This window comes from Aedes aegypti, chromosome 3 (genome assembly GCF_002204515.2).
Source record: "Aedes aegypti strain LVP_AGWG chromosome 3, AaegL5.0 Primary Assembly, whole genome shotgun sequence".
NCBI lineage: Eukaryota > Metazoa > Arthropoda > Insecta > Diptera > Culicidae > Aedes > Aedes aegypti.
Genome location: NC_035109.1, coordinates 382739364 through 382753860, shown reverse-complemented (window position 1 = coordinate 382753860; position 14497 = coordinate 382739364). Strand labels below are relative to the sequence as shown.

At 35.3% G+C, this 14497-nt stretch overlaps 1 protein-coding gene across 8 annotated transcripts in view; it reads right to left on the bottom strand.

Annotated features, from left to right (window-relative positions):
* LOC5566546 (calbindin-32) overlaps positions 1-14497 on the bottom strand; it is a 302845-nt gene that overhangs the window by 88932 nt on the left and 199416 nt on the right. For all 8 annotated transcript variants that reach the window (XM_021853171.1, XM_021853170.1, XM_021853168.1 and 5 more), the window contains one exon: positions 9086-9175. In XM_021853171.1, the coding sequence (XP_021708863.1) occupies positions 9086-9175 (90 nt within the window). The remainder of the gene's footprint in view (positions 1-9085; positions 9176-14497) is intronic.

The following is a 14497-nucleotide window of genomic DNA, read 5'->3' as shown; positions in this document are numbered from 1 at the left end:
TACCGCTCTCTGTTCAGCCGGCTACCGGTTACAATCATGCGGCTTCTGGTGACATTCTTCACGTATGTCACTTACTGGCACTCTTCATTGAACCACTGGCTGTTGACATCTCCAGAAACGTTGACCCTTCCAAACTGCTCGTCTAGCTGCTAGCGATACTGTGCAGCTATCCCATCAGTCGACAAGCGTTGGATATTGAAGCGCAGCGTTCTGTTTGTAGTGGAATTCGTGAAGCTGGATAACCGCGCCCGAATTTTAGCTACAACGAGATAATGATCCGAGTCGATATAAGAGCCTCGGAAGGTCCTGACCACGGTGGACAAAATTAAGAAGGTGATATATTCCGAAAACTGACAGCTACTTGACGACGTCATTCCTATCCACCTCGAACAAATTTGCGAAAAAAATGAGCTAGTGGTCCGGAAGATATATGGTACGATAGGAGTGACGTCACATGTTTACAATCAAACTTGATATTTACATCAGTAAAGAGCCTGCCTTGTTAATTTTTATGCCGTGGTCCTGACATCAATGACATCTGAGAAATATCGTCCATCTACCTGCACGTGGTCTATTTGGGAACAGGCACCACCTCTTGGGTGTGTTTGCGAATGTTTTTACGTGCGAAGTAGGTACTGCTGATTGCCATCCCTCTAGCAGCAGCGAAGGCTACTAGCCGCAGGTCATAATCATTCGAAACGGAATGTAGGCTTTTCGTTCCAATGACGGGTTGGAAGAACTTTTTTTTTCTGTTCTGCGCATTTGCGTCGACGATGACTATCTTGACATCTTGTTTTCGGCACTCTCCGCCTTATCTAGACTCCCATAGAATCCATCCTTCCGGTTATCAGGCTCATTGTTCGTTGGCGCAAATATGCTGATCAGTTGAAGAACTTGCCCTTCATGCTCTGTCGTCGCCACTGTAGTAGATGTGATACTTGAATGAAGTGTTGGCGATACGATCAACCGTTCAGAATTCAATTTCTCCGGTTTTCGGCTAGCGTATTCTCGGGATAGCTGCCAAGTTTACGCCGACATTCCGCAGTTCACGAGCCAGGAGCCCAACACGCGCGGGTTCATTCAATGTTATCACGTTCCAAGATCCAACTTTCCAATCGTTGTCCTTTATTCGTTGCCGGGTCTGTTGCCGTAAAATCAATCCGTTTACACTACTGTTGCCTTTCTTGGTTGGTGAACTACACCTAACCCGCAAAACACGATGAATAAAATCGTAAAATTTAGGAGTTACTTCGCATATTATTTGTACATTTTGTATCGTCCTGTATACCACCAGGAGTGACGCCGAATCGTGAATTGATTCTAAGTAATATTATTTCTAAATAACTCTCGGCATACTCCTGGGAATCGTCGCTTCGGCAAACACGACAATCTGCCAGCACCACCACAGCAGCTTCAATCCACTGCGGCCGCACCATCACACACCAATCGTTTCTCCGTACGGAGGAAGGAAGAAGGACGCCGAACAAGACGCAACTAGTTCGTTTTGCGCAACAACGCCAGCTCGGAATGAACGCTGCACACACAAATAGGCCGACGACATGGTAACGCGAGGCGCCAAGCAGTGCGTGAGGCGTTTTTGAACGATTTTCAGATAGGCGTGGTGTGACGCGATATATGACATAGTAACGCGTTTCGAATCGCTTGGCCCCAGCTACATACACGAATATCCGGCAGAAAAAGTCATAGAATATATACCCAGACAACCAGGAGTCGCATGAAAGTTCACGTTATAACTCGTTTATTCATGCAAACTACATCAAAACCGCAAAACATGGTGGATAAAATCATCAGATTGATGAATTTCCTCGCATAAAACGCTTTTTTCTGAGTTCATTTGTACATTTTGTTTCGTCTCGTACACTCGTACAAAGTAAGTCGAACCAATCCGTAACAGCTGTCAAATCAACATTTGTTATCATAGGATAAGTCGTAAAAGATCATAGGTTGGTTCGGTTGAAAATTTATACCCTCAAATTGTATACTATTATTCATCACATAATATATGCACGTATATCGCCTCCACTTTTGTACGTAGAAGGCCTTTTTGCGTCATCTTATATGTGAAATTTTGCACATACAAAGCCTCCAGGTGATTTAGTTATACGTACATTTTGGTTGTCTGGGTATTTTAGCAAACCAGCTAAATATTGCTTATCATTCACAACATTTTAACTAAATAAAAATTGAATTGAGGCTGTTCATTAATCACGTATTTTTTATGATTCATATTACACTTAAGGCCTCAGTGAAGAATAACTCATCAAAAAGCTTATACAATGAATCAGTTTATATGATTCCTCCGCGTTATCGAGCCTTTAAAACACTTAGTTTTCGAATAGTGGGTAAAGATTTTGCGTGAATTTAAATAAATAAAAATGTGTGGACTTTACATGATTCTTATTCCGGGCGTTTTCTTACTTTTGCCTTGAATTCCGGACGTTTTAATTCTTAAATTTTTTTTAGTTAATTTTTAAAGCTCATGAGAAGCATAAATAAAGAAGTCAAACCATCAATTGAAATTGCTAAACCACTAAACAGACATCTAAGGCAGATAGGCATTGAAAGTTTTCATAGATATCGATGAAAAATGCTTACTAAAACAAGGCATGAAAGTGCAAACTTTTGAAAGGTACAAATTGAAACATTTCGTGTGAAATGTTTCCCAAACAAAGAAGAGTGTCCGTAATATGAATCAAAATGGTACGACTATTTTTCGACAACTTTTTCCCCATGGTAATACTTTTTGTATTGAAATGAAAATAATGTTGAGTGGCAAGTACGACATATCAACAAACAACCCTCCCCCACCCGTATCCCATAAAGCTTTATCAAAGTTTTAGTCACTTGATGCTGATGCGCCACTTGGTGCGCCATGATTCTTACATCATGTAGCCTCCTGTAGTAAAAAAAATCTACTGAAAGATGCCTCCAGGAATTGTACACGATGGTCCTGATAATATACAAATCCTTCACGACTATCTACCAAAAACAATAAATTTAAAGTATTCGCAAAGAACGCTATCATAAACAAAATCAAACAGCATCGAACGCGCGTGAAACCACTTCACGGAATGGTTTGACGCGACTGCACGCGCTTCGCATCGCGTTCGCATTGACATGTATACGCGCTTCACCATGCGTTATGCATTGACGCCTGCCAGAACTGTTCAGACGCAAACGCGTCGCGTTGAACATCGCTTCACGCCTTGCGTTACCATGTCGTAGACCTCGCCAACGAATAGAAGGAAAGAAGAGAGAAAACTGCCAACCGATCGCCTCGTTGACCGGTCTGGCTCATCACATAAGGGAACTGGGGGTAATTTGCCCATAGGGGGCAAAACGCTCCACCCTCGATTTGGACGAAGGATGTGTTTTGGAATGATTTTTTCACCTTAGATTGTAGTAAATGGATAGAAATGCTTGTCATAATATATTTTAATGTGTTTTTCTCAAGAAACTCGTAAAAAAACCGTATGAAAACGTTTTTCGCTGTTTTAGTTGACGGATTTCACGCCAACTCGACACGCGATTGGCAGCACCCCTTCAGAATTCAATGAAACTTTCTGGATGTCAAAAGTATGTGAAACTAAGATACTTTGCATACTTTGTTTTTTCAAAATCGATCTAGACTAACATTTGGAAAGGGTCAAAGTTGTTTTTACTTTTTTTTATAAACCCGTATAACTCAAAAACGGTAAGACCTACAAAAAAGTGTTGTATGGGGGACTGTCGTGAAATTTCCTGATGTTTTAGAGAAAAATATTTAAAAAATAAAAACACATTTTCTACACTGAAAAAAAAAAAATATTCAAAACTTTAAAGTCGATTTAAAAAAAACGGCCACTTCAGATTTTGATCATCCTTAAGCAAAAAGTTTCGTAATTAAATTTACTAAAAGTCGCCCATACATTGCAAATTGGGCATATTTTAGAGAAAAAAGTTTTTCTAACACCGAATTTTTTAAGTCCCAAAGTTTTTTTTTTACTTTTTTTATAAACTCGTATAACTCGAAAATAGTCGTACATTTATCCGACGAGGCTTGCCGAGTTGGATAAATACGACGAGTGCTGAAAAATCGAGTTTTGCAACGAGTTGCATACAACATTTTTTGCAATTACGAAACATGTCGTTTCAGTTGGATTATTTCTTGGAGCACAATCAAAATTTAAAAGAGAATCCACATGGACAGCCATGCGTAGCAGCGACTCAGTATTTTCAATCAGGTAGGCGGTGATGCAGTAGTATCTATGATCATAAACATGAATGTCACATTTTTTTTCACTTCACTCAAACTCAAATGGATCTTGATTGTTAATTCGTGAACGGACCAGGTAAAACGCCGCTTGCCGTTTTCGTTTGTGTTGTAGGTACAGTTATTTACCATGCGTCAAACTTCCTACCCAAACCGTGTGGGAACACGAAGTTCCGGTCAGTTTTGATCTGGCTCACCAACCACCTCTACGTTCACTGGACGAACCGATTCCGTGTCGGTATGGCTCACCAACGGATACGGATCACCCAATGGATATAAAATCGTAGTCTTGTAGACAAACTAATTGAGAACCACAGAGTAATTCGATGAATTGCGTATGAAGAGCCACCGATAACTAATTTACTGCCACCAAAATAATACTGAAAAGTGCTACTTTTCAGCATCGTTTTGAGTGCTGAAAAGTAGCACTTTTCAGCACTGTTTGTTTTGTAAGGAAAAGTAGGCCGTTATGCTATCCATACTATTCATGAAAAGTAGGCTTATATAATGCGGAATTGCAAAAACACATTTTCCACACTGAAAAAAAAATATTCAAAACTTTAAAGTCGATTTAAAACTGCCATTTCAGATTTTGATTATCCTTAAGCAAAAAGTTTCGTAAATAAATTTACTAAAAGTCGTCCATACATTGCAAATTGGGCAAATTTTAGGGAAAATTTTTTTTCTAACTTCGAATTTTTAAGTCCAAAACTTAATTTTTTTTTCAAAGATTTTGTTTTAAACCGTCAAATATGATCGTGTTTTCAAGTGATAAATGAGTTTGAATCAGAAAATAGAATCAGAAAATAGAATATTTTTATTGAGAATAGTTAAAACACGGAATTATACAGTGATTATTTTTTTTAAAAGAAAGCAATCAATGGACTTCGCCTCTGCCTATGAGGAAATCAACTCCGTCTAACAATCCGACGGATTTTTATGGTTCTAAAGGTATCACAACAGTATTGCAAACATTGAAAAGTTACAACCTTATCCATATCCCATAAAATTCTCTTCTAGAAAAAGTTTTGTGAAAAATAACTTACTAAACGTATCTGCGTTAAACGCCAGATGAATAAGAAATAATGAATATGTTTGTATTGTTATCTACCTAAAAAAAGTTGATAAGCTCATAACTCATGATTTTATTTGCAAATAACAGTCTTCTTTTTCACGAAACAAAAAATACTCCTTAAAACAAGGTTAAATACTGGTAATTAGCGACTTTTCTGAAAATTATAACGCTGCTCAAGGATATCACTGGAATAATTCCCAATTCTAAATTTATCATAAAAAAGATAATAAATTGGAAAATGTTAGTTTTATTATAATATCAGACCCATGACACAGTAGCAGTTCAGCTATTTATTTCAAAATTGATAAATTTTGTTAAAAAAATCAAAAGTTATTTTTAAGTCAGATGGAGCTGCAGTTCATTATAAAAATAGAAAAAAATTGCCAGCTTATGTAATTTCAAGAAAATACATGGATTGGAAGCAGAGTGGCACTTTTTTGCCACATCCCAAGGCAAAGGCCACTGTGACGCTATTGGTGGCACTCTCAAGCGAATGGCAAAAAAAACAAGTCTTGCAAAATACTATGGAAACACATTCGCAACTCCGCGAGAACTATTCGACTGGGCAGTGAAACAAACTGATACATGTATCACCAAATTAAATTTCTGTTATATATCTAATGAACAATATGTTAAAATATGCCCAATTTGCAATGTATGGACGACTTTTAGTAAATTTAATTACGAAACTTTTTGCTTAAGGATGATCAAAATCTGAAGTGACCGTTTTTTTAAATCGACTTTGAAGTTTTGAATAATTTTTTTTTCAGTGTAGAAAATGTGTTTTTATTTTTTTAATATTTTTTACTTGAACGTCAGGAAATTTCACGACAGTCCCCCATACAACACTTTTTTGTAGGTCTTGCCGTTTTCGAGTTATACGGATTTATAAAAAAAGTAAAAAAAAATCTTTGGGACTTGAAAATTTCGATGTTAGAAAAACTTTTTTCTCTAAAATATGCCCAATTTGCAATGTATGGACGACTTTTAGTAAATTTAATTACGAAACTTTTTGCTTAAGGATGATCAAAATCTGAAGTGGCCGTTTTTTTTAAATCGACTTTGAAGTTTTGAATAATTTTTTTTCAGTGTAGAAAATTTGTTTTTATTTTTTTAATATTTTTTACTAAAACGTCAGGAAATTTCACGACAGTCCCTCATACAACACTTTTTGTAGGTCTTAACGTTTTCGAGTTATACGGGTTTATAAAAAAAGTTAAAAAAAACTTTGACCCTTTCCAAATGTTAGTCTAGATCTATTTTGAAAAAAAAACAAAGTATGCAAAGTATCTTAGTTTCACATAGTCTTCACATCCAGAAAGTTTCATTGAATTCTGAAGGGGTGCTGCCAATCCCTTTGTCGAGTTGGTGTGAAATCCGTCAGTTGTAATTTTGTGCGATTTTCAAGACCACTTTTAGGTAGAAAAATAACCAAATTTCTGAAACTATCGACGAGACTTAACTTGTACACTGTTATAGTTTGTATTACTTTCAAAAAATATGTTAAATTTGTCCTTAAAAAGCTTATTGAAGGACCTATACTTTAATCAACTCGTGGGGCAAAACGCCCACCCCTATTCCATAGCACCAAGACAGCCGTTTGAATTCAATTCTACCAAGAGTAATGCCACGTTGAAGTAACGCGCAAATTGGAGCATTACAAAAGCACGTTAATTCTATTAACCTACCTCCAACCCATTACGTACCGTTTTGATTCATATTACGGACACTTAAGGCTTCAGTGAACTACAACTAATCACTACACATATAAATTGAATCGTTCTGTAAAAAAACATTAGCGTAATCAGGCTTTGCAAACACTTAAATTTAGAATGGTGGGTGAAGATTCGAATTCCACATCTTTAATTCACTTTAATCAATAAAAATGTCCGGCCATATCATGTTTTTTATTCCGGACACAACCACACTTTCGCTTCATATTCCGGACACTTTGATTCGAATTCCGGACAGCTCTTGAAAAGCACAATCAGAATAGTTAAATCATTAATTAAACGCACTTAACCGTTAGAAAGACGTCAACACTAATTGAACATTGTAAATTTTCATGGATTGCTATGTGAATTGTTTATAAAAATCATCTTTCAAATTGGGAACTTTCCGACGGCGCATTTTGAAACATTTCGAGTGAAATCTTTCCCATACAAAGTAGAGTGTCCGAAATTTGAAGCTGTCCGGTATTCGAATCAAAACGGTAATTGGAGATTTCAGTGTGAGTAAGCATGCTTCTTTTTATGAAATTATGTCCCAACTGGGATAGAATCTGCTTCTCTGCTTAGTGTACTTATGAGCACTTCCACAGTTAATAACTGAGTGCTTTGTTTGACAAATGGCCATTTTATTTATTTATTTATTTATTTATTTATTTAAGAGTAGTACCAGATTTATTTATTTATTTGACGTCAAGCATTTTGTAGACCATTCTAAATTTTGCATGTGTATATCACATAAGGCCCCCATCGAAAGCCGAGAAAGTTTCTAACCCGAAGAGAACCTCAAACGGTGGAATTCGAACCCATGACCCTCAGTCTTTCTGAATAGTTACAACGCAATTTCAGCATCCCACATGGAGGAACGACTGTACTAGCACTGCACCGAATACGTTTCCGGTGGTATGTGGAAAATTTCTAGGGCTTATATACGTAATGCTGAATGAAAGGATGACAAGAGCTTTGAATCAGAAAATACATTTTAACGCATGTTCGAACGATGACGCTAAGACATATTTGAAAACTTTGAAAGTTTCCTCTGAATGCGAAAAAAATGTGTTCTATTGCTCGTCGGTAGAAATAACAAATTCCGGAACGAAGCACAAGGACAGCCAATATTTTATGATATTGGAAAATTGTCCCTCACCCACACTGGACAGCATGCATGCTGGACTGACGATGGAATGGCAAAGCAAAACTCTGTTGATACTACCGATTGATTTAGTTGGCGCCTTCACAGCGGCTACCAGTCTAAAAGTTGGTAAGATTTTCGACATTTGTCTGAATTAGCCCAAGGAAGAAAAACTTCCCCACAAAAGATGCCAAGGCTGTCAAGATTAGATGGATGCTGTGTCTAAAAAGTGCCCTTCCCTAGATAAACAAGTGCTGAAAAGTGTTCAAGTCGAACTGGCGAAACGTTATTTTGATATTCATTGCCAATTTCAACAAAAGCATGAGCCGGAAGAAGTTGCTCAAACTTTTGAGGATTTCAACACAACAGGCATGGAACGATTCGAAAAGCTTCGAGGCAATCGCACGCGCTTCCCTCGGAAACGTCAATGAATAACTTTTACGTAACTTTACAATGCTTCACACTGATCACTGAAAAATATTTTTTCTTGAAACTATGGAACTTTGTGATGAAATCAGACTTTCTCGAATATTAATTTACATAATATAAATTCCAAGGGTGAGCTAATTGAAGTCTATTCAACACATTCTAGTCATAGGTTCTGAAATGGAGATGTGATCGCATGCTAGAAAACAAAATTGTTGAAATTCAAAGAATTTTTCGAAAATTTGTGAATAAAAAAATCAATTTTTCCTAAAAACTATGCGAAAATCTTATGAACGGAATTGAAGTTAGGTCCAAATGATGTACCAGTGTTGCCTAGTGTCATGGGAAAAGCTAATTCATATGCTTCGGCGGAAAATCGGAGCTCCGTCACATTGTGTAAATAGAAAAAATAGCGTCTCGCCCACAGTCGCGGTACCCAGCACTTTACTTACCTCTCGGATGTCGATCTTCCCGTCCTGATTATCGTCGTATGCCTCCATGAAGCAGGATTTGAGCTCGACCAGCATCTCGTCCGTTAGTGACTGCGTCGTTGTTGAAAGCAAAAGCAGCATCAGAAATTGAGGAATAAAAAGTTGAAAAAGAAACGATGAGTTGATTGGAATGCGGGAAATGTGGATGGAAAGTTTGCAGTAGACTTGTGACTGGCGATACTCGAAAAAAAAAATGAAAAGTCTGGTTATTTAAGATGCGAGATTATGTTTGCACAGGGTAAACCGTAGCTGGCGGTGTAATGAAGCCGTATTTGAAGACACTAATTTTAGCGACGAACATAACTTGAAAGGATCGCGGATTTATAGCATATTGAGAAAATCAAGCAAACCTAAATTCAAACAAAATTGGCATGAGTGATATGTGCACATAAATTAATGTTATTAGGGTAAGTGTTCCCTTAGTTGGGGGTGTCCCTATAGTTGCGGTAGTGCCGTTTTCACTGATTTTATTATATTAGCCACCGAACCGACACTGCCAATCCACGTATTGGCTTGTTGATACACGGAATAGTTGAAAAGACCGTTCAAATTTCTTCAAAACTGATGAAATATCATTAAAATTGCTAAAACTTTTCTCACTTGTACCAATAGTTGCGGTAAAGTGTTCCTATAGTGGAGGATCCCATAAGAAACCCACGGATACCGCAACTATAGGAACACAAATTAAAAAAACCGCAACTAAAGGAACAGTGTACCATTAGTGGAAGTATTATTTTTCACTGACATGCCGTGGATTATTGCGATGAAATCATTTTTCTCATTAAATCAATGGTTGTTACTTCCCGTTACAACATTAACATGTACAATAATCGCGCTTTTTGACTTTAGGCGGTTATATGAAGTTCAATCGTGCTTAGTACCTACACTATTGGTACATCTACCCTAGTAGGGGTATAGAAGGCATGACACAGGTCTGACACGATTCATATTTTAGAAATTGATAGTACAGCCTATCAAATTATGAAGGCTTTGATTCATTTTTTTAAATTTGCCGTTCCAACTCTTTCTGGTATACATTACTTTATGTTCGTGATAAGTTACAAAGAAATCAAATAAAAATTGTAGTCAAACCATCTAATAATCGTCAGATTAGCCTTTCCGGTGAATGGTGTAGGTACCTAAACCACACAGCTAAAAATGTTGTAAATTTGAGTTTATTTTCATGCACATATTTGGAGCATCAAAATAAACCTAAATTTCAACGACAAATCCTTTATTTTTCAATCGAATTCACTTTAATTTTACACGATCATATAATATTCAATCATTTTTAATTAAAAATTGAATGTATATTCATTTAAGTTTACGTGATGCTGTAACAACACACGAATTTGATTTATTTTTAAAGTAGACTTCAGTTTACATCACATTGAAAATTAAATATTTTTTTCTGTAGGGGAAGTGGTGGTAAAATCAATAGGGGTGGTAAAATGAACACCGTGCCTTTTACCGAGAAAAAACTAATTTTGAGAATAAGAACTGACGTTACTTTTAGCTCGGAAGACTTAAGGTTTTTCAGTGAGGTGAATATCGTTATGATATGATGTCAAATCTGATACCTTTAGAATTCTTTTTGAATGAGTTTTAATAATTAATAGATGTATTTTCAGTGGGGACGAATTCCATACAGAATGAGTCGAAAAAAATAAAAATCGTGCTCGATAGTCTTCGATTTGGATTAAATTTTGCACATGTTTTTGGTATGGTAGAATAAGTGTTTTCCATAGAAAAAATGATCATTTTGACTCAAGTGTAACTTTTGAAAATGGCCTATAAATTTTTGCATGCAACTTATTTGAAAAATTCTAACTCCGAAACTGTTGATTTTAGAGAAAAGTGTTCTATGAAGAAGTTGTAGTGAACCGTTTGGACTATAAGAAAAAATATACACTGAAAAAATATTTTATTAATTTTCATAAAAAAATCAAGAATAAAACTTAAATTTTGAATTACACAAAAACCCTATTTTTAATATTTCTTAAATTTTCACCATAAAATCTTGATAGTAAACAGATGTTTGGGACAAAGTTTCATGATGGAGAAATTTTTATTAAAAAAGTTTTTCTAAGAACAACTTTTGGTCGATTTTTAAAATTTTGATTTATTGTCAAAATAAATACGTTCTGATGATACAGTAAGCATCTTGAAATGATTCTCAGCCATAATGATTATATGAATAATTTCTCTAGAAGTAGCCATTTTCAACTTATATCAAGTTTAATGCAAAAAATATTGTTTAAATATTAAAATAGGCCATTTTCATTAGTTATTCGCGATTTTCCATCAAGGAAAATAAGTAAGCGGAAAGAAATATGGTCTTTACTCTCGAAAACATATTATTATTTATGGAGAAACGCGAATAACTTATAAAAACGGCCTATTCTAATATTTAAACAATATTTTTTGCATTAAACTTGATATAATTTGAAAATGGCTACTTCTAGAGAAATTATTCATATAATCATTTTGGCTTAGAATCACTTCAAGATGCTTACTGTATCATCAGAACGTATTTATTTTGACAAAAAAAAATCAAAATTTTGAAAATCGACCAAAAGTTGTTCTTAGAAAAACTTTTTTATTAAAAATTTCTCCATCATGAAACTTTGTCCCAAACATCTGTTTACTATCAAGATTCTATGGTGAAAATTTAAAAAATATTAAAAGTGGGGTTTTTGTGTAATTCAAAATTTAAAATTTATTCTTGATTTTTTTATGAAAATAAATAAAAAAAATATTCAGTGTATATGTTTTTCTTATAGTCCAAACGACTCACTACAACTTCTTCATAGAACACTTTTCTCTAAAATCAACAGTTTTGGAGTTAGAATTTTTCAAATAAGTTCCATGCAAAAAATTATAGGCCATTTTCAAAAGTTACACTTGAGTCAAAATGATCAATTTTTCTATGGAAATCACTTATTCTACCATACCAAAAACATGTGCAAAATTTAATCCAAATCGAAGATGGTCGAGTTCTGTGATTGACTGATTTGACATGGAATCCGTCTGGGGCAATGAAAATTTTCAGAAATATTTGTTTTGCTCACGTTTTTTGCATGGTGTTCGTTTTACCACCTACCGCTGTTCAATTTACCCAAATATTGCAGGTAAAATGAACATTTGCATCACTTTTTGATAGCGATGAAAATATGTGAAAATTTATCTACTTTAGTCTAAATCCATGTGGCTGCTATAGATTGCATCCCTATTTTTGATATTGTGCGATAGAACTATACAAATTTCTCGTTTTTCTATTAGAAACAAGCACTTTCCCTACAGAGGTCCCGGTAGTGTGGTTAATTTACACTTTTCTTAGGGCTCAGTCATACGACATATCAAAATTTGCATACTTTTATGAAGAAATCACATGAAATAATCTAGGCAATCAGGACTTAGCGCTGGTGCCAATAATTGTTTGTGACCTCAATCATACAGCTATATTCAAGTCAATATGAGTTTTGAACCTTTCGCTCGTAAATTTTAGTATTTATTTTGCTATTTTTGAAATTTGTCCAAAAAATAATTCAAAATTTAAATCCTTCTGGATTCAAATCGACGCTCATATCCATCTGATCTAGAACACCCATTTGTCTTCCTCTTCTTTCTTATTCTCTGACGATACTTCCCAACTGGAACAGAACCAACTTCTGCGCTTAGTATTCTTCCACAGTAACACAGTTATAAAGTAAGAGCTTTCTATGTCAATTTACTATTTTAGCATTTGTATATCATGTGCCATGCAAAGTATCCTTTAGCAACTAGAAAAATTGAGAGAATTTCTTTTATGAGAAGATTAGTGACTGGCTGAAATCGAGTGCACGACACTTAGCATGATCTTGCTTAACAACTGTGTGCTTACAGCCGTAGTGACCCCTAGAACATTCGTAAGGAATACAAAAAATTCTTGGAATAAAATGATGAGGTTATCAATTACGCGCAGCGGCTTGGTTTGCTGCTCTTCTACGCCTACTTGTCCCATGTTCCATGGACCGTGGGGCAAATATGCGTAGAACGGCAGTTTGTTACTATCTGAGATGAGACTCGCGAAGACGGTCTTCTTCTTCTGCGATTGCTGAGTTTTTTTTTTCTCGTCCCACTCAGTGTTTACATCAATCATGCGCAAGCCCTTCAAACTCTCACATGAACATCTCAGCGAAAAACGACACCGAAGCATAAACGGCCTTTTGAGTAATATTTCATACCAGAAAACGTAACGGACATTATAAATAACTACACGCAGAAAATTAACAGCCATTCAAAACAATAATTGTTTTTGTTATTTTCAACAAGCACTGTCAATTTGTTGTAATTGAATAAACTGTGCTGAAACTACAATGATTTTTATCAAAACAAATCAGAAATATTGTTGAAATTACGGATAGCATTCTCCATCAGATATATTTTTAAAACAACAAAAACTAATTTCATTTCAACTAGAAGATTTATTTGTTCCTATTATTTCCACTGTTGGAGTGTACAGTGACCCGCCATTTTGTTTTTTGCTCTAAACAAAAGTGAAAATGTCCGACGCGGAAACATCCTTTCTTCTTTCTCAGGAAAGTTTCAATCAATTGTTTTGGAACATATGAAACAACGATCAAAACTATTCTCGGTAAGTTATGCCCATTTCTTTAATATTTTTTTCTAATTAGATGTTTTTAATGATTGCAGTGGAATACAAGATTGAAACGCTGATACTAATTTAGTAGAAGGAAGTTGAACTGCTAATTTCATCCCGTCGCTTGCGGAGCAGGAATCCAATGATTATACTTTTGGAAAGTGGCCTAGATACTTACAGCATTTAGAACATATTTATGAAAAAATGTAAATAAATTAAGTATTTCAAAGCCATAGTCGTTTTTCTTCATTCCAAAATAAAAATAAAATGAAAATAGAAGGGACTGCGGCCAATAAAATGCTTTTTCATTTCAATTAAATATGTCATAAAATCAAAAAACAGCTATGCTTTGTTATAAAAAAGTAAATTTTTATTTTAATGCAAAAATATTGTTGTTTCAAAAGAAAAACGCATTAAATGAAATATTTATTTTGTTGAACCGTGTTATGCCCTGCTGTCAAATTCAACAATAAATATTTTTAAACTAAATCATTTACAGTTATTGAAACAATGAAAGGATATTATAAGCCGGCAAATAATACAGAAAATTTGTTGTAATGATTCAGAATACATTTGATATTAAAATTGTTTTCTCTGCGTGTAGTCTTGTGTTTAGATTTATCAGCATCTTTGCTCCGCTAACTAAGGTTTTCAATAATACAGTCGACTCTCCACATCTCGATGTTCTACATCTCGATATCTCTCCCTATGTCGATGATTGCTTCGGTCCC